General features: G+C 40.2%; 1 protein-coding gene and 1 long non-coding RNA gene across 15 annotated transcripts in view; one reads left to right on the top strand and one right to left on the bottom strand.

The window, feature by feature from the left end:
* Positions 1–20870, bottom strand: part of Syne1 (spectrin repeat containing nuclear envelope protein 1) — a 443098-nt gene that overhangs the window by 29387 nt on the left and 392841 nt on the right. For all 14 annotated transcript variants that reach the window (XM_047557257.1, XM_047557256.1, XM_047557258.1 and 11 more), the window contains 5 exons: positions 20262–20420; positions 17451–17617; positions 7740–7902; positions 1794–1981; positions 753–903 (listed from right to left, as the gene is read on the bottom strand). In XM_047557257.1, the coding sequence (XP_047413213.1) occupies positions 753–903; positions 1794–1981; positions 7740–7902; positions 17451–17617; positions 20262–20420 (828 nt within the window). The remainder of the gene's footprint in view (positions 1–752; positions 904–1793; positions 1982–7739; positions 7903–17450; positions 17618–20261; positions 20421–20870) is intronic.
* LOC124988080 (uncharacterized) lies at positions 14062–17216 on the top strand. Its single transcript, XR_007109355.1, has 2 exons — positions 14062–14454; positions 17162–17216. It is a non-coding gene; the product is annotated as an uncharacterized LOC124988080 (long non-coding RNA).

Genomic DNA, 20870 nt, shown 5'->3' with positions numbered 1-20870 from the left:
GGCACTGGTCTTTGTTGTGTGATTAGAAAAGAGTTATAATGAAGGGAAGGGAAGGTGGACAGGAAATAGGAAAGACTTAACTTTCCTATGTGCATACATAAATATGAATCTCCCTATCATGTACAACCACAAGACTGGGATCCTAAATAGAACAAGATGTATTCCACATTTGTATAAATAGATCAAAATATACTCTACTGTCATGTGTAACTCAAAAGAACACATTTTAAAAAATGAATTTAAAAAAGGGCATGATTTTATAATGAAAATGTTCTATTCAATTCTGGAACCAACCCTACCTTATCAATGATTAAAATTACCCATAGGTATGCACATGCATTTCAATTCAGTAAAAGAAAAATATTAAGAAAATACATGTAGAAGGTGAATTTTTGTAGTATGGAACACCATCATACTGTAATTTCAGAAAAAACAGGTGATTGTGAAGAATTTTGAAATAAAAATAATGCCAAGACATTATTACAAAACACAAGACTTGTTTTGTAATAGAATTTCTTTTTATTATTACTTTGTTTGTAATTCTTCATTATCTGAAATGAAAATAAAGACTTCCTTTACCCACTTGTTTGGCTACTTATGGGGCAATACTAGCAAGTGGCCACAAAGTCAGTCACACAGCTATTTGAACAAATAGTGTGTGGGTGGGGAGTTAGTTTATGTCTTGGACACCAAATCCTAGCTGGCTACTTTAACAGCAAAATAAGAGTTATATATTTGGAATTCTAAGTCACCTCAAATTTCTTTAGTTCTTCCTTGGCAACTGTATATAGCACCCCAGAGGAGCTAGGGAAAGCTGCTGTCCTTTCTGAAATCTTCAGCCAATCTTCAAACCGAGAATAGTCATCCAGAAACTTCTGCCACAATCTCCATGTCTCTTCAATTCTGAGATAGAAAATGAAGGAACAGATTCCCATTGTTTAAGACTGTTTATGATCCAGAACCCTGTCTGATGCCTGCAACAGGATTAACAGTGCCCAAATAAGCAAGTGCTGTGCCAAACAATAACCATGCCTTGAGCCAAACTGACCAGAGGGAGCGAAACAAATGTTTGGGCTAAAATAAAGCAGCTGTTTCTTTCCTTTTTTTCTTCTTCTTCTTCTTTTTTTTTTTAAAAGCACTCCCTGCAGCTCTGGATTTGGAATTAGTCAAATTGAATATTATAAGCATATAACATGAGCTGCCATGAATGTTTGCAAGGAAATTTAGAAATTCAACGTGTTGGTGCTGTTGATCCACTAAAATATAACAGGTTTGAAAACCTGCTAAGTGCAACTTCAACTCACCCCAAAGTCAGTCTATGACAGCAAGATAAATATCAAGCTTTCAAGAGTCACCAGAGAGCGCAGTGATTGTGTGTTTTAAGTCATTACAATAATGTTATAATAACACATCACAGGTTTCTACCACCCTAAGTTTCAAAGGGCTTAAAGATGAAGAATGTGTCTCTTCATTTATGTAATTTTTAGTAAAAGAATGATACTTTTTCAAAACCACAAATTCAGTAAAGTTATTCTGCATGGCAAGGCTATGTTTTTATTATTCTGTATGACATTTAATTGCTTAGGTCAGACACAACTTGGCATGTTATATTTATATATTCCCGTTACACCTACTTATTTTCCCAACTAAATGTAGATGGCGGCACGTTTGGGAAGCCAAGGATATTTTTGGACATTGTAACCAAAGTGAAATAGTGAGCCATAGACACTCTGGGTTCTTTTATTTTTTCCTTTTTGGTCTTTGCTCTTCCCTAACTGAACACCCCAGCTCACTTGAGCCTCCTTTCCATGGACATGGCACAGATGTTTCTCCACCGCCGGTCCAGGTTTCGTGTAGCCTGCTGAATGGAGTCACACTCGGCATCCGTGGCGCAAGCATCACAGTCATGTAGCAGGACTTCACACAGGTTGAGGACGGAGGCAACACCAGTACTGTGCTTCTCTATGTCTCTCTGAAGCTCCTGCAAGGGAATGCAGCATGCTTTATTCCCAAATACCACACACGTGGACAGAAGCACAACACTGTTCACTGCCTGATAAATGGTAGGCTAACCCGGGGCAAGCATTTCACCTCCTTGATGGAATGAAGTTTCTGGAGCCTCATTTATGAAATCCAGCCAGCTCAAGGGTGCAGAGAGAGAAGATGGATCTAGAAATATTTTGGCTATGTGAACAACGCCAAAATAGAAACTGAACAAATGGAATGGACTACACTAATAGTAAAGCTACCTTCTTTAAGATTGGAAAATAAATCTGACCCTCAACTCAACTGTACAGAGACTTTGGTTCCATTTTAATGGATCAATCACTCAATGAAACACATATGCACCTATTAATAGCTAGTACTCAAGGACTGTGATTTAAACTTCAAAGATCTGCAAACTGTTCTAAACAGTTAATGCCACATTGTTAAAAGGTGCCTTGGTTTAAGGGACCTTAGGTTCTGTATCATGCATGACATTACTATCAGCAGCTTTCTCAGAGTGTGATTTTAAATGTAGAATAAAAACCAAGAAATTAAATTTCCCCTAACTCCTACTTGTGAACTTTCATGTTAAGTACATAGAATGTAAATTAAAAATGTTCCTTAGTTTCTCCATGAGTTTTTCTATAATTCAGATCTGGAATGTTACCCAAAGGCCCATGTGTTAAAGGCTTGGTGGGCGGCCAGTGGTGCTACTGGAAGGTGATGGAACCTTTAGGAAGTGGGGCCTGGAGAAAGGAAGTTAGGTCACTGGGGTTGTGCCCATGAAGGGGATGTTATTGGGATTCCAGTCTCTTCCCCTCTTTTTTCTTTTTTGCCTCCTGGATACCACGAGGCGAACACCATGATGTACGTATGGTGCCATCACAGGTCCAAAGTAATAGGGCCAAGTGCCCATGGATAGAAATCTCTGAAACCATATGCCAAAATAACCTTACTTCTTTATAAGCTGTTTATCTCAGGTATTTCTTCATAGCGATGGAAAGTTATCACAATCTCTTTTCATAGGTAAGTGTTCCATTGTTAAAAGTGAGCACTGCAGGTACCATTTTCTGCTTGTTCTACTAACCAATGTCCTTAGCATGGTTTCTTTTTGTTGGAATGTGTGCAGCTCTTAAATTTGCTCAGCTTGCTTCTTCTTTTAAAAATTCTTCAACTTAGATACCTGGAATTTACATTCTGGTGTTGTTCTTTCTCTCATTTTTCTCCTTAACACCATGTTATAATGTCTATGAAAAGACTGACATCTTAAATGTAAAATAGTAACTGGTTAATTTTTGAAGATTTTATAAACTAGGTGTTAGAAAATAAATTATGTTAAAATATTTCTCATTTAGTAAATACTCTCTTCCATTTTCTAGCATAGTCTCTTACACTTACATGGAAGGGCATATCAAAGGATTGTTGATCTTAGCAGTATAAAATATTACAAAAATCAAACTCATTATGTGCTTAAAAATACAGAGACTTCTGTGGATGAAATCAAGTAAATTTGAAGTCTTTGTACAAGAATAATCATTTGGAAGAAGTGTTAGTCATACAAATATAACCTACACAATTAAAGCATAGCATTTTGACAAAAATTCCCCAAGGACTCAAAAGTTTTTATTAAAATCAATATATTAAATAATAGTGGTAAACTTGAATGGTTTTATAGTAATATATATGAAATATAATAATTTGAAATATTATTATGTGAAATATTATTATATATGTGAATCCTAATACCAAATAATATTTTAACCTTAGTCTTAACCTCCATTCACAATATGGCTTCAAATGGTCACATAAGGATAGGTATGGTGGCATGCACCTGTACAATCCCAGCAACTTGGGAGGCTGAGACAGGTTATCTCAAGTTTGAGGCCAGTCTCAGCAACTTAGCAAGGCCCTAAGCCACTTAGCAGGACACTTTCTCAAACTAAAAAGTAAAGAAAGGACTGGGATGCAACTCAATGGTAGAATGTCCCTGGGTCCAATCACCAGTACGAAAAAAAAGTTCACATAAATCTCTGGATTAATTTTTCTTTTCCTATAACAGAGAAATTTGACAAAGTGTTTCCTAAAGCCATCTCATGTCTATACCTCAAGTCTGTAGTTCTACCCAATTAATTCTGTAAGAATTAAGTACACTGGAGAAAGAAACACAAAAATTTCACATAGGGAAGTTTTCTTTTCTTACATAAAAATTCTGTTTCTCTAGAATGAACAATCCTGTCTCTCTCAAATGTACATTGCTTGTTTCTATTCTCTCTCCTACTGGACTAGTAAATGCCCTGGTCCAGCAGGTGATGCAGTTCCATTGCTGTCCTTCTTGGAAACTTCCCTCTTCAAGCACCTCTCCCCTGCTCCAATCTGGCCACAGCTCACTGGGCTATAGGTCACCTGTCATCAGATACTTCCTTCACCATCATCCTGGAAATTCCCTTTAAAAATTTTTTTTATGTTTGATTAGCATGTATTAATTGTACATATGAATAGGGTTCAATGAAATGCTTCAATACATGCATACGGTGCACCATGATCAAATCCCACCTCCTTTCACACACTCTCCACCTCCACTTCCCAACCTCCAGCAATGACTACTCTACATTCAGGTGACTTTTGTTTTTTTTTTTTTTAATTTCCACATATGAGAAAAAGCAAGCAGTATTTGTCTGTCTGTTTTTGACTTATTTCACTTGACATAACGTCCTCCAGTTTCATCTATTTTACTACAAATGACAGGATTTCATTCTCCTTTAAGGATGAATAGCATTCCATTTTTCTTTCTCTTGAGCTTTCTTTCCCCTTTATGTAGTATATGTGGAATATCTTTCATTAGCTTCCTCTAAATGGTGCGTAGGAGGTAAATTATTGTTTATTAAATGGAAGGATATACAAAATTGTAAATTACAAACTATTTTTTCAGTTCCCCACCCTGCCACCCCAGGGCTGGGGATTGAACCAAGGGCTGAACCCACAGGTGCCTCACCACTGAGTCACACCCCAGCCCTTTTTATTTTTTATGACAGGGTCTCACTATGTTACTGAGGCCAATCTTGAACTCATGATCCTCCCGCCTCAGCCTCTCGAGTCTGGAATTACAGGCATGCATGCCACGCCAAGCTCTTTCTCAGCCTTTGAAGGCAGTGCACCATAGTCTCCAAGCTTCCAGTTGTTGTTTGGGAGAAGTCAAAGTTTTTTCACCCTGGAAATCTTAAAGTTCTTCTCTTTATCTTTCAGATGTGGCCATTTTATAATGTAGTGCCTGGGATGGTTTTGCTTTGTTTTAATTTTTCCTGGATACTTGTCAGGCCACTATGATATAGAAGTGTCTGTTTTACATTTTTTATATATACTAGCACTTTGATAATTTCTCCATTAAAAAAAATCTTTTTTGGGAATTCTATGGAATAACTGAACTGAATTTTGAAACTCCTGGATTAATTCTTTAATTTTATTATATTTCTCTCATATTTTTAAGATGTATCTTTTTGTTTTACTTTGTAGGAGATGTTCTCAATTCTGAAAATTTCTTTTTTAAAACATAACAATGGCATCCTCTTCTTTTTTGAATGCAAATCTCTAATTTCTATGAGAATTTTTATAAAAAAATAAAATATCTTTCTCTCTCTATAATGTGTTCCCTTTGATTCTTCCTTTCTTCAGCCTGCTCCCCATTTATTTTGAACTTTTTCTTTCAATGCAGGAGATAGAAGCTTTCTTAAACTATAGAGATTCTTGCCTACCCACACGTCCCTGAGAAGGAGTCAGCCACAGGAAGTGGAGTCTAAGCCAAGCCAGCCAATCAGCAAGGTGGGTGGGTGTGGCCTTTGCGGGGTGCCTGTAAGTATCACACCTGAGGGTGTTTCCCTTGTAGGGGTCCATTTCTCTGCAGTGACTGCTCCAGTCTCCTGCTGGGGTGTAAGCCTGGCTCCTGACACTGCCGGAGCCCAGCTGGGAAAGAAGGCTGGCTGCCAACTTCATCTTCACTACTTTTAATTACCAACTCCAGCCTGATGGTGTCCTGATCCCCCACTCCCAAGTCCCTTGGGTTGTCTTCTCCTGAGGGTTATCCTCTGGTCTTCTGCCAGAGTCCAGGAAGCAGCGTTTTCTGGGCTAAGGGGGCTCTGCCAGTCTCATCAATCCTGAATAAACAACGTCCCACCTCGCAGCTCCCCAGACAACCCAGCTCAGCTTTACCTGATCTCCATTCTGTGCCCTACTTGGAACTCTGTGGCATAATCAATCTTCTCTACTCTCCCTTCTGCCAGCGCCATCAGTATTCACCTATTCATTTTCTGTCTTTCAACATTCCATTGTCTGTCTGTCACCTCTATCATATTCTCTCCTGTTCTATTTACCATTGTGGGTTTTGACCTTCTTTCCTTCATTTACCATCATTTTATTGGAGACTTAGAAGTAGGTTGAGCTACAAATGCATAGGAACAATTTGCCACACTTAACTAGATACTGTTTTGGTTTTCATACATTCACTAAATGACAACACTGGACATTAGCACTTTCATCCTCATTACTAAAACACATCAATACTGTATTTTTTCAAAGGAATTGGGGGAACTGGAAGAAAACTATAACCCTCACAGTGCAATCATCAAAATCTCAAACATCAGGATCCTTTAGAGAATTCTAATCTTAGACTTGCCTTCCCTAGCTATTCTCATTGTTAAGTTGTGTGTGTGTGTGTGTGTGTGCATGTGTGTGTGAGAGAGGGGGTGCGTGGAGAGAGTTTGCTTGGTTTGGTTTGGTTTTTGAGTGAGGGTGTTGTGAAGTTGCTGAGGCTTGCCTACCTCAATCTCCAAGTTGCTGGGATTATAGGTGTTTACTGCCACACCTGCCTATTTTTATTTTATAAAAATTGAAAAATATCCTGCTATCAAAAAGGTTTTAGATGCAATGCTAATTTTAATATTTAAACAACTATACTTTAGCACCTATTCTCATTGGCTTAGGTTGAATGTAAAGAAAATATAGTACATATATTACCTATTTCCTAGATTTTAAAACTAAAACTAAGTACTATTTACATTTTGTGATGTTGTTAAGTTTAGCAATTTGCCTATAATGGCCTAAATGTAACAGAAGGAACCAGAGTCTGGGTAAAATTTTCAAAAGCAACCTGAAGACAAAGCAACAAGACTTCTGATGAGGAATGCATGGTGTTCGTGACTGGCAACTGGAGTTTAATACAGTAGCATACTGTAGGGAGTGAGTGGCAAATATTTCTCCTGTGTGCATTTTAAGGCTCATCCCTTCTGCTTTGCCAGATCACACATTGTTTGCCAATGAGAAGTGCTCTTTACTACTTACGTGAAAGTGACCTCACTGTGTGTGGCCTAAAGGCTGTGCAATCAATCCTTGCAGAACAAAACTTTGAACATTCTAAGCACACACTGCAATCTTTCCCCAAACGCTGCACATTGAAAGAAAGAGCTCCTTTCCAAGTCTCAGGTAGCAGGCTAGTGACCCACATCTCAACCTCACCTGCTACCATCTTAGAATGGGTCCTTGGAGGACCAGTGACCACAACACTAAGAGCCAGCTCTGCAGTGACCTGGGAACTGTTTGCCCTGACACTTTCCTACACAAAGTCTCCTTTCCTCCTCAGCCCTGCCTATGCCCCTCCTGGCCTCCCACCCGGAGTCACCCTCTCACTCCCACTCAGGAGCCTAGCCAGGAGGACAGGTGTTCCATGGCATGGTTAATTTCACCTCGAGCGTCTTCAGTTTTACCTGCTGCTCATTAAGCTTTCTCTGTATTTCTTCGGAGTTACAGGAATCGTAGACGACGGGCTTGGCCAGCTCCGACTCGATGTGAGCGAGCCACGTCCTCAGGCTGCTCATGTTCTTATCCAGCTGCTGCACGGCCACCAGAGTCTCCTTCAGCTTCTTCACCCTGTGGGAAGAGAAGGTGAAACACAGAGCACGGTTAGGAGGCCCCGCTCACTTTGCTCCCATGTGCAGCCCCCGTGGGTTGGTTGCATTTCGGCGCCTTTTGGGTGGAAATTCAGTTAAAAGTGGAAAGCAGGGCTGGGGAGGTAGCTCAGTTGGTAGAGTGCTTGCAAGGCCCTGGGTTCGATCCCCAGCACCACAAAAAAAAAAAAAAAAAAAGTGGAAAGCACACTAAAGATAAGCTATCAGAGAGATGTCACATGCACTCACACAATTCCAGTTCTACTGGTGATAGATCACATTAAAGGAACTGGGGACCTGGAGGACTGAAAGCAACAGCGGGCAGATCCAGGTATGAAGTCTGTAAACTACCCAGTCTTCCACGTCAGCACCTAGGATAGTGCAGGACTCATTACATTACTTGCTCCAAGGAAAGTTTTCCCATTTTTTCCCAGAGAAGCAGGAAAAAAAAAATGCTTTTTCTATGCTTGTCATTTATCTAACAATCTGGAGGACATTTTAGGCATGAGAGGCTGGGAAGACCAAGATAAATAAAACTCCATTCTTTTTCTTCTGAAATGTACAATCTAAAAGGAAATCTGAACAAGGACACAATGTAATAACTAAATATTTCTAATAACTAAAGGAATGAGCCCAGTCTCTGGTTAATCAATTAGGGATAATCACTTCTGTCTTGCCATGTTCAGGTAAGGCTTCGCTCGTTTATTCATGCACCCTTTGTTTTTTCTGTGCTCCTTCTATAAGCATGTGTGGTGTTAGGACAACATGGGGCCAGGTGGTAGCAGTGGCTAAAGTTTCATTCTTCCCATTGAAGAGCTGGACTTTGACAGAAGACAAATAAGGAGATAACCATGGAGTGACATCTGCCTGAGCAAGCTAAGTAAAGACTCCTGACCTAGGAAACAGAAGAGAAGGAGCAGAGTGCTGGTGAGGCTGAAGTTAGAAAGGATGGGGGAAGAGGAGCACAGGAGAGATAAAGAAGTAGTGGGAGAAAGGGCTGGGTGAACTGGAGAGACTGTACAGCCCCTCTAAGGACATGAGAATGGGTGTGCATGCTATTTTAAGGATAACGGTGACTATGCCAAGATTTATCAGCAGAGAAATGATAAGATCAGTTCTGATGTTGAGTATGTAAGTTTGAAATGAGGTTCATGGGACCCAATACATCATGGAAGCAAATAAAGTCACCCAAACAACTTAGATCCACCAGAGTCCACACTTGGGAAGCAGTGGGGAGAGAGGTGAGGGCTGAACTGCTAAGTTCATAAATGGGCATGATGTAAGGGGGGGGGAGTTAAAATCATGTGTTTTCCATTTCTGTGACTAACTGGATGCTCCTGTCTCTCAGTATATTGGTGAATAAGCAAGGTCTTAGGATTCTAACTACATTAAATTAGAGACACGATGTGTCTGAGGCACCAGGTAGAAACATGGAAATGCAGTTCTAAGGTCCAAAAGAGAGGAGGGAGCTTATGCCACCAGCTGAAGTTGCTTGGCATAGAGTTGATACCCTGTGAATGGATGAATTTCCTCCTGAGAGGTTGTGGACTAAGAATGAATGGAAAAAGAATGGTTAAAGAAGGATGACTCACAGACTAAGAAAAGAAAATACAGAAGGGACAAGGACCCAGAAAGTATGACATAGACTGAAGGCAGGAAGTTCAAGGATTGTTGCCAGTGTGATCTGAAGGCCACCTGCACCAGAGCCGTCTGGTTTGCCTCAATAATGCAGATTCATAGACCCCAATCCAGTCCTGTTGAATCTGAACCTCTAGGGATGTGAACATGGAATTTGCATATTTAACAAGCATTGTTATGGGTTGGATCTCAAATGCCCCCCAAAAGCTCACACGCCAATTGCATGTTTCCTAATGCCACAAGGTTCAAAGGTGGGGCTCTTGGACAATGACTAGATCATGAAGACTAAGACCTCACCAGTGGATTAACTAACCAATGGATTAATCCACCGATGACTAGATGGACTACTGCGAGATGGGACTAGTTGGAAGAAGTAGATCAGTGTCTTGAACGGGTGCATTTTCTCTCTGGCACTTTCCTCTCTTTCTCTCTCACTCCTTCCAGCTTCCCTGATATGAGCAACTCTCCTCTACCATGCACTATTGCCATGATGTTCTCTTTCACTTGAGGTCCAAAGCAAAGGAATCAGCTGAACATAGCTGACGGTAGACTGAATTCTCTGAAACCAAGAACCAAACTAAATCTTGTCTCCTCTAAGTTATTGTTGTCAGGTATATTAGTGAAAGCAATGAAAAGCTGGCTAATATACACTCAAAGTGATTCTTATCCAAAATTTAGGAACTACTGGTCTACCATACAGCACAGCAATACAGGATGATGAAGCCTAAGGATAGGATCCAGCATCTGGCAATAAGAAGGGGCCTGTGTTAACCCTAAGCAAGTTGTGTATCGAGGGTTCTGGAAACAAATCAGAATGCACTTAAGCTAAGTAAGGAAATGTACTTTAGTTTAAGAAAGTAAGCAATGAAAGTGAATAAATGCAGTATGGAACATCCGGAATGATCTGTCTTCAAGGAATAATTGAATTTTCATGGTTGGTGAACAAATTGCTCCAAAAAGGAGCATGGTGATAATAAGCATATGATCAAAGACTTCTGGTCCAACCTATTTAAAATTCCCTTATACCCTTAGACCATGAGTCCTCTCTTCAGTTCAGGAAATGTGGTTACCTCATCGGCACTGCTCATAGTAGAGGTGAACAGCAGATAAGCAAAATATTTCAATGTCCTCGGATGTCAACTTGGTTCAACTGAAGAGGTAGCTTTTTGAAAAAAAAATGTCAAGAATTGTGTGATTTTTTAAGATTGTAGGGATATGGCATATTTAAAGGCAGGAATCTGCAACAGAATATTTTCAGAGATTGACAACTTCCACTTGGCACCATGAGGTACTTCCTGCTCAAGCTGGGCTACACTACCACCCGAGGGTGCTTTCAGTCCCTACGCACCAACTCTCAGTGCTCTTGCTCCACCCAGATGATTCTGATATGCTTCTCTGCCAAGAACCACCGCCCTAAAGAAAAAGTCTCCTAATGAAAGTATTTTTACATTGCAGTTTTAGTTCCTAATAATTGATATGTTCACTTCTATTACAGTTTCAATAAATTACTTTCTCTCTCAAATGAAAATGTAACCATATAATGACATATTCACTTTTTCTCCTCATTTTCCTCTAAGACTGTCATTCAAATGCTTTTAAAGGATTTTCATTATGGTGTGCTATTAATAACAGTAATAACATCTATATTTGATTAATTATAATTAATAGTAATACTATATGTGAATACCTATATGTCTCATTTGTAAAAGCATTCTTCTGTATATTATTATAGATTGCTTGGGGAAAATGTGCATTTTTAAAAAACCATGTTCATATTCCACAATATATTTTATTGCTAGGAATTAAGATGCATAGCCATGTTTAACATGCCTCATAATTTCATTCAAGATAAGAATTCCCAAATTAATTTCACTCAAGATAAGAATTCTAATTAGCTTTATAAGTACACAACCCCCTTGGGTGCTTCATGGCATCATCCTTGAATGATACGCCCAAGAACTTTTAATATAATCCATGCTCATTTCTCTCATACATAAGACAAAATTCAGTTGGGTAGTAGTCAATGATTGACAGTTTTAGAAAGCTACGGGGTGCAAATGTAAGCGAGTGCATTCTGCTAATGGTTGTGGCATGAACAAGGACTTTAACCTGGCCCTGGCCACCGTGCTCCAGACTGAAAGGATAGTCTGCTATCAATGGTTCTGCTGGGACAGGACTAGCACATAACATGGAGATGTCTGTCCTGATGTTACCCCTGGAGGAATGTCCTCCCCATAATCTCCTGTTTGACCAGCTTCCTATCTTCAGATACGATAAGGTCTTGATGCTGACTATGAATTAAGAACAGGGTTTTCTAGAAGCCAGAGTGCTAGTTTCCTCCCTACCCTTATTTTAACTCCCTGGGATTATTTATGCACCAGTTGAGTCTCCTCCATGGCAACCTCTTTGGAAAGGTGAAACTGAATTCCCACATTTGAATTTTCCTTCTCCCTGCTGTGGCTATGCTCTGTGTTTTGCAGAAAGTTGGATGCGATTTAAATACCTGCTAACCATCAATGAGTATTCTAAGTGAAATATTTTTATTCAGTTGACATTTTTAAAAAAATCTTTGCTATTAAGTATATACTTGTTTCCTCTAAGTACAACTTATGTAAATGGTCTATTTGTCAAAATGTAAAATTCATTCATTTTCTTGGTTCAAGACTCACAAATATGATCAAAAGATCCAAAACACAAAGGGATATGAGTAAATACTATTCCATTCAGCTGTCTATACTGGCAAAGTAAATCACAGGATTGTTAATCTTGTATAATGTTGAATGAATTCCAAGGCAGAGTGGTTAGTCAACAATATGTCAAGGGCATCGTGACACGGAAATGAAATGCTTGTTCATATAGTCCATTAGGGACAAGTTCCTCTTTCATACTAGGGTGTAAATTTAGTGAAGTCAATGGGGTTGAACACTTAAGTGGTCCTCCTTGATCATTTTTTGAGATGTGTATTTTACTACAAATACCAGAACACATTGTGTGTGTTAGGGGTTGGATGTGAGCAGGAGGACCTGGGTGGTTAAGACCCCCATATATTTTGCATGACTTAGTAAACTTGATATTTGCAGGGCAGGGTTCATTCTGTAATAGGAGAAAGGTCTCATGCTTTTTCCATTATTTCTTTAAAGGAAATCCTTGGCTACAGTGTCACAATATTTTTATTTATCCTTCATTGTAAGAAGTTTGAGCAACATTCCTTTTGGTAGCATCCAGGACTGTAATTCAAAATAGATGCCTGCATGTGTCACAAGTCTGGGCGAGTTTAGCAAGCCTGACAGATCTGTAAGTTCCTGTAGCTTAGCAGTCTCCTCTCATAGTCCAGTGTGCGTCTCAGGCACTTGACCTTTCTTGAGAGGGATTCTGCTATTAAAATCAATTGTTCATCATATGAACACTGTCCCATGATCACACACACATGCACACACACACACACACACACACACACACACACACACATTTATACATACTTATTTATATATCTAATATGTAGCACAACTTTCTTTCAAACTAACCTAATATGTCTGTAACATCAAACAAGACAAATTCCAAATTCTAAAGGTAATAGAACCAAAAGTGCCCCTGTAAATCCTGTGAATCCATAGAAATTGACTTAGGGGATGACAAGAGAAAAGAAAAACATTTTTAAACAATAAAACAAAAATATCTGTCCTATTGTTACTCTAACTGAAAAAGAATCAAGAACTAAGTATTAAACAGTGCACTCAGTACTCCTTCAGATGTGAATTTGGATATTTTATAAGGCTTATATTAGTGAGTAGCCAAAATTGCCTGACAAACACAAAAGCAACTTTGTTTATTTAATAGATAAAACTCTGATTTTTTATTTATTAAAAAGAAAGCTCTGCTACAAAGCTAGGAACTACAAAGCTGGTGAAGGCGAAATTTCAGTCTCATCAAACACCCATCTTTTAAATAGCAGATGAGGGACTAACTGGGTCTTTTTCTAAATCTCTTTCCTGGGTCTCGCCCTCTCTACTGTAGCCACACTCCTCGTGTGACGCACCCAGTCCAGGGACGGCTGGAATGCCAAGTCATAATGAAGTCCATTAACCTTTTCATCCAGCCGCACATGTCCAGCAGAGGAACAAGAAAACAAGCCAACACATAACTCCATGGCATCCGCAGCCTACAGTCTCCTGACACCTACCACCTTCATGTCAGGTTGGCAAAAGCAATTCTGAATTAAAGCTCCAGCATCTATCCTATAAACCCACGTAACACGAGAGCTATGCACAATGGAAGAAACTCAAGGAGATGCCTGCCTGGTGACATCGCAGTTACAGTCTGGGAGATCCGCGTCCACACAGCCGTCCTCTGCCATCTTCGGGGCACGCAAGTCCTCTGCCACCACCATGAAGTTTCCACAAGCCAAAGTGAGGCTCTGCAGAGCAAGTGGCTAAATCCTGCGTGGGGCTGAAAGCTTGCCCCTCTCTGTGTACAGAAGTATGAAAATGCACACGCCGGACAAATGGTGGTAGTGTCTGCCTGATAACATGACACTGGGCAGTGACAAGTGGTCATGTTTCTAAATAAAACCCACATTCATTAACATGTGCCAGGCCTGATCTCCTGGAATGTAGGCCACGGGAGTAAGAAGGGGAAGCAGCTCAGCGTAATCCCCCAAGGAGGAGGAGGCTACAGGTCTGAAGAAAGAGAGCAAAAATAATGCGGCTACAGACTCCCTGCCTCCTTCTGGGAGGACAGTCACTTTGCTTGCGGGCTGTGTCAGGCTGGAGGGTCACGTGGAAAAGAAACGCATACATGCCGAAGGACAGACCCAACCTCCACAGCTACAGCCAACTGTGCCAGTTGCCCACACGGGGCAACTTCTCTTTTCCTTCAGTTCACTCCACAGCTCAGCAGTGTAAGTAGGAGTCTGAGGGGTGGTCAGGGAAGGTGGGAGGGAAGAGAGTCTGTGGGAAAGAGCTATCCTGCACCTCGACCACTGGCCTGGAAATATAATGAGGAAATATTAGCCTCCCCTCTACATACGGATGTAAGGTGACAAAATCAACATGTTCATTTCAAAAGATGATTTAAAAGGCATCTATTCATTTGCATGGTGGGATTTCTGGGTGACTTTTTTCCTTTTGTGAATTTTGAGAGTTTCCATATTGCCTGCATTTAATATATAAGAAATGTAAAAAAATATCAGAAGTCACACACCAGGTCATATTTTGCTCTCATGAATCAGTGTGGAAAATAGTTGGAAGAATCCCCGATTGGGACTAATTCACAGAACTGAGAATTTCCGTTGGCTGTTCCCAGTTGGAGACAGGTGTGGGAGATGTTCACAGTCTCTGTACCAGTGAACCAGGGAGCGGAAAGGAAAGCAGGGGCCATGGCCGGGTGTCTTTGGGGAGAAGCCAAAAGGAGACAGTGAATCCCATGTGGCATGAAACTCCAGGGAAAAGTAAGGATCGGCTCATCATCTGGTCCAATTTTGAAGGAAACAACTAGATATGGGCAATATATCCACAAAATTCTCCCACAGGAATTGTATCTGAGTATCATGAGACTATACAAGTGAAAATACACACAGGCATCTCAGTGACTATGTACAAAGCACGTGTACCTTATGAATAGATCATCCAGTCAAGTTTATCAATCGTCATTCACAAAGTAAACTAAATGACATCTAGAAAATTCTCACCTGAAAAGCTACACAAAAATGTCACAAGCAGGCGTGACTGGGGAGAAAGCAGAGCACTCTTGTGTGATGCTGGCTGATTGCTGGCCTAGGCATACGCTAAGCAGCTGCTGGCAACCACATTATGGTGACAAATGACACAGTACCTCCCCATCTCCACACCAAGTGGCCACCGAAAATTATGAGGGAAATTTAACTAGTTTAACTGGGTTAGGTGGACACGCAAGAGTCAGAATCTGACAGGAAACCTGGGGAGCCAGGGAGAGTTTACCAAGTATATCTCCCTAAGAAGGGTTATTTATAGCAAATCAGGCTCCAATTTCTCTTTCTAAATTAAGAGTTTGTTATCTGTATAGTGACCGAGATGTGAGGCTACATGTAGCACCAGGATCCTGACCCTCTGGGTGTCTGCACCGCAGAATAGCTTCAGCTGAGATGCGGCACTCAGCCTCTAGGCACAGCAGGCTCTGAGCACAAGGTTTACTTTTCCCACCATGACCTCCTGAGGAAAGAGGCCTCTATCCCTGCCCCCCCCCCCCGAGTCTAACGGGCCTCCATTGCAAGTGGTTTTCAAAAGCTTGGGAAATGAGATGGTGGGGATGATTACCAGAACTTCACCTGCACTGAACTGCCTTGTCTCTCTAACCGGGAAAAGGAAGTCACAAACTGGCCAGGCAGCAGAGCATTGCTCCCCATAGCACTGGAGGGCCCTGGAGTCAGGTAGCATGGGCTCTGCCATGCAATGCAAGCATGACCAGGGCCAGGCTAAGCCTTAGCCTCCACCTCTGTAAAATGGGTATCATGATGATGCCCACCTCAAAGGGTACTGTGAATGACACACGAGAAGATGCATAGGAAGCCTGCAGCATGGTTCTTGGCACAAACCAAGGAGAATTTTAAAGTTAATGGAAGTGCCATTTATGAGAACAACATGAACGTCAAAATGGTAGGATAACATCAGAAGAGAAAGATTTATTGGCTTATCTTTAGTGCCCTAATAAATGTGCTATTGTTAAAATTTTAAAATTTGATAAGCACTTGTTGCTCTTTTGTTTCATTACCTCTAAAATACATAATAATCTGAACTTCTTGAGTTAGACCCTCTTTGATGTCTTCCTTATAGAAAAAATACGTACTAAATGTTTTCACAATCAGCACACAGAATTGTGGGGCCTTATGTGTATGCAGCAAGGTTGAGGAAAGGAATTCAGATTTTAAAAAGCACATCGTGGGGTGGTCCCCAAACCCTCCTACCTGCTCAAATATACAAAAATTGATTCACTGAGATATTTATTGAGCCCACATTATGTTCAGTCACATTCCTTCTCCTTTCCCTTCTTTTCCTTTCCTTTCTTTTTGTGCAGTGCTGGGGACAGAATCCAGGGCTCGCACATGCCAGGCAAGGGTTCTTCCACTGGGCTGCATCCCCAGTCCCAGGCAGTATTCCTGGTGCTGGTGATAGACAGTGAGTAAAATGGATTAAACTGCCTGGCCTCGTGGAACTTCCATTCCCACATGAAGCCAAGTTCACCTAAAATGAAGCCTCTAGTCATTACCTCTTTTAATACCAAACAACACTGCATCAGTTAATCAGATCAGAATTGATACTGCTGGTAAAGACCCTCACATGTTTTTCTTTTTGACTATTATCCCTTTTCTTCATACTGACCTTCCCCAATGGAAACAGAACATAATCTGCCTCTCAGACATAATGCGCAGAGTTATCATTAAAGTTAAGCACAAAACTACAAACAATGAAGCAGCTTAGTTTTGCAACTAAGCCAAAATAGCAATAAACAGCTTTATTCCCACATCCTGCTGACCAAAAATATAATAGGACTGCGGTAACTTTTTTGTTGATACTTTAAACAAAAATACCCTCTGCAAATACTGATCATTGATTTCTCTTTCTTCCCCCTAGGATGTTGGCTACCTATGATGCCTCTGAAATAAAGATCTTTTCTTAGGAATGGTCACTGTTTGGCTATGACTCTCTCCTTCTTAGCTGCATGCAAACAGCACTAGACTTGTGAAATAAGGAGAATTTTAAAGTTAATGGAAGTGCCATTTATGAGAACAGCATGAACGTCAAAATGGTAGGTAGGATAACATCGGAAGAGAGAGAGAGTGATTTATTGGTTTATCTTGTCTGAAAGAAAAGACTTTAAAAATCTGCAGACACATGTGCTACTGAATCAGGTCCTCTTTACCTGGCTGCAATGAGATCCAGGAGATGCTGCCATCGGTCGTTGACCTTTCCGAGCTTGTATTCGATCTCCGAGGCTTTGCTTTCCTGGCTGGCTTTAGCAAGTCGCTCTCCCATTTGCTGGAGTTGTATCTTGTTCTCTTGGGCAACAGCAATTTCCTCTTGGTAATCCTGCATAATAAACAGCAATCACAGAGGTCAGAAAGTATATGCTTAATGCATTCATCCAGTTCTTCTGGAAACATGATAATTACAGTTTTCTACTGCTGAGAAATAGTGTGGGCACGAGGAATACCATGTGAACATCTGTGCACAAGAATTAGTAGTCCCTATTATTTTCGCCATGTATGTATTTAGTCTAGATTAAATTTTTATACAGGTGTTGTATGGAACGGGGAAGTGCTTTCTGTTCACTTCAAAAGGGCATTAAAAACAATGAACGTAAAAACATAGCTACAAAACAACAAAATTTGGAAGATTTAACACTGTGAAATCATACCTTCTTGCTCTAATCCCTAACCTCATGTTACATTTAGAATCAATCCTCATACAAAGATTTGGCAAGAGGTTTATAAGGTATACGCACACATACATACACACACACACGTGCACATGTATAGGTAATTGTGTGTGTACATTCGTATGTCAATCATGTTATTTGTGCAGAATATTTTAAGCATTCCTTCATTTTAATGAGGCAATCTCTACATAAGGCCAATATTTTGTAACACATAAATCTATGACAAACTCTTAAGAATAATAATCATTAATTTTAGCAAGTCAACGTGTCTGAAGACTTCTTGATTCATCCAGTTTCTGCCCCAGCTTCTCTTAAAGATTGTTTTGGTTAAAGAGAACAGGTTTTATGTGGTCTGCTTGCAAGAGATAGGCACTAAAAGGTATGACTTAACTGATAATGAAACCCTTCCCCAACTCCCAGTAACCCTCATATTCTCTCGCCACAGTGACAGGGTCCAAACTTTAGAATAAACTTTTTCAGTTTTCTTTTATGAGGTAAGTAGTACCTTAGCAAAAAATAAATGAAGACATGTTTCACATGAGCAAGGATATTTTAACCTTCTCTGCTCTAAAGCAGGTGTGATAGCAAGCCATTTACCTCCCAGGTCATGGGAGGGCCAAGGAAATTTTATTCCATTCCAGGGCTGAATGCCCTCCTCATGCCCAGTGCCCCGCTTACTGGCTTTTTTGTGTTATTCCACACAATGGGATTCAAAGTCCAAAACACTGGATGCACTTCCTAATTGTTTTAATATTTCAGCACCAATTTGAGCCAATTTGAGATGATTTTATTGAGAAATGTTTCTTTCAAAGGAATTACTACAAGCTTTAAAAAAGTATTTGTAATAAAACAATCCTCTTGGATTTTCTTTTAAATTGAACTATTTGTGAATGTCAATGCCAGTGGACAGCAATATTTTTGGCTCAATTTATTTACCACTCTTTTCTATGTTGTCAAATTATCAAGTCTTTCTTAGTAATTCTTTCCTTTACAAAAGAGACCCATGACTTATTTTATATACAAACTAGGATAGTTAATATTTTAACAAGTATTTCTAATATTGTGCCAAATAATATAACAAAAATTATCTATATGAAAAGCTAAAGTTTCTCTAAATTGTAATTATGGTTGTATTTTGTTCAGGAGAGTTTTTTTCCCCCGCATTTCCAAAATATGCATTATGAGTTCCATTCTCAAAAACAGTGAGAATATAGACACACTTAACCAAAACCTATTCTTTAGCAAATTTCACTATAATAGCTAAGGCATTTAATCATGTCTGATACCCAGCAACTAGCAAAGTGCCATTCTTAGTAGATATTAAAATGAAATCTGTATCATCTCAACGCATGTATCAAAGCTTTGTAATACCAAATAAACAAATGTTTAGTCAGAATTTGCAGTGTTATATCAAAACTTCTGAAGTTATTAATATTGCATGTTGGCTCTGGACCTACTTTTTTTCTATGCACATGAATGCATAGAGATAAATTTTTTTAATAACCATTTATATTTCTTTACCAAATGAATGAAGTCATAATTTGTTCATTCAATACATATGAATTAAGTGCTTATAAGGCTGACACAACTCTGGGAGCTGAGGAGAAAGCAATGAACAAAACAAAGTCCATGTTCTAGTGAGGCTAACAGTTCAGTGGGGCCTGTATCCTAGACAGATCAGGAACAGGTAAATATGAAAAAATACCTCATACATCAGTGGCGATGTGTGCTAAAGAGAAACATGAACTCAAATAATACCGACATGATTATTTGTTCAAAAACAATGTAGAAGCAATACTGAAATCATCAAAAAACATTTTCAAACGTTGGCCAATTTGATCAACCCTACTTTTCAGTAGACATGAGGAATACTCTGGAACAAAATTAACATAGAAAATAATGACACATAAATAACCTGAAAATAACAGGAAGCCAAAATTCTTAGGAAAGTCTTCATTCCTCTTGATCTGTAGGTCTGATTTTATAGGGATAATTTCAGTTTAATTTACCCGAAGAATTTTTTCTTTTTGTTCCAATCTAGTGATTTTTGTATCATTAAAATCCAAGACAGAAAACCAGAGTGAGATAAAACTAAAACTGACACATAGCAGACCATCTGTGTCATCACAGACTCAACATGTTCTGCATATCTCAGCTGTGACGCGGGTCTTTCCACGCAGGTCTGCTTAAAACAGAGTCTCCTGGGAGCCTCTGAGCAAGGCCATCTTCTGCGCTGGCTGGAAACACCTGAGCATTAGCAAGGACGGGAGCACAGCAGGCGGCCCTGCTCCTCACCTTCTTGAGCTTCTCTATCATCTCCTCGATGAGGATGTCTCCGTTCTGAGACACCTTGCTCTCCATCTGCGTCAGCCACTCGCAGAGCTCCTTGTTCTTTTCGCTGAAGACCGCCCATTCATTCAGTCTTTCATTTACCTGCTGCCGCCTCACGGAGACCTGGGAAGTTTAAAACAGAACATGGATGGATAAGGAGAGGGGAAGTCACAGCCCCAGCAGCAGCAGTCAGCTAGGCGCCTGGGCCCCAGCGCACCCGTGCACCCCTGAGGCCCCTGTTGCTGAAATACCAGCTTGGGATTGGCTGTTCATCACAGATGGGGGACCCTGAACCAGGGTTTCTCTTCTAAAGGTTGCCACGCACGTCGGCCTGTTAAAGAGTCAACTCTGCACAGTCGTTCAGCTTAGATCTGACACAGGACCCCCGTGGATATAAAGTACTAAAACAGAAGGGACTGAAAGGAAGAGGGAAAGAAGGGAAGGAAAAAGAAGGGAGAAAGAAGGAAGAAAACAGAAAGGAAAAAGTAAAAATAAGGAAATAAGGGGGAAAAGGAAAGGTGGAAGAATGAACTGAGTCTCTGGTATCCAGAGAGAGGAGCTAAGGGGGCCTGG

Source organism: Sciurus carolinensis, chromosome 7, assembly GCF_902686445.1.
Source record: "Sciurus carolinensis chromosome 7, mSciCar1.2, whole genome shotgun sequence".
Lineage (NCBI taxonomy): Eukaryota > Metazoa > Chordata > Mammalia > Rodentia > Sciuridae > Sciurus > Sciurus carolinensis.
The sequence above is the reverse complement of the archived record's forward strand: the minus strand, read 5'-3'. Positions and strand labels throughout refer to the sequence as shown.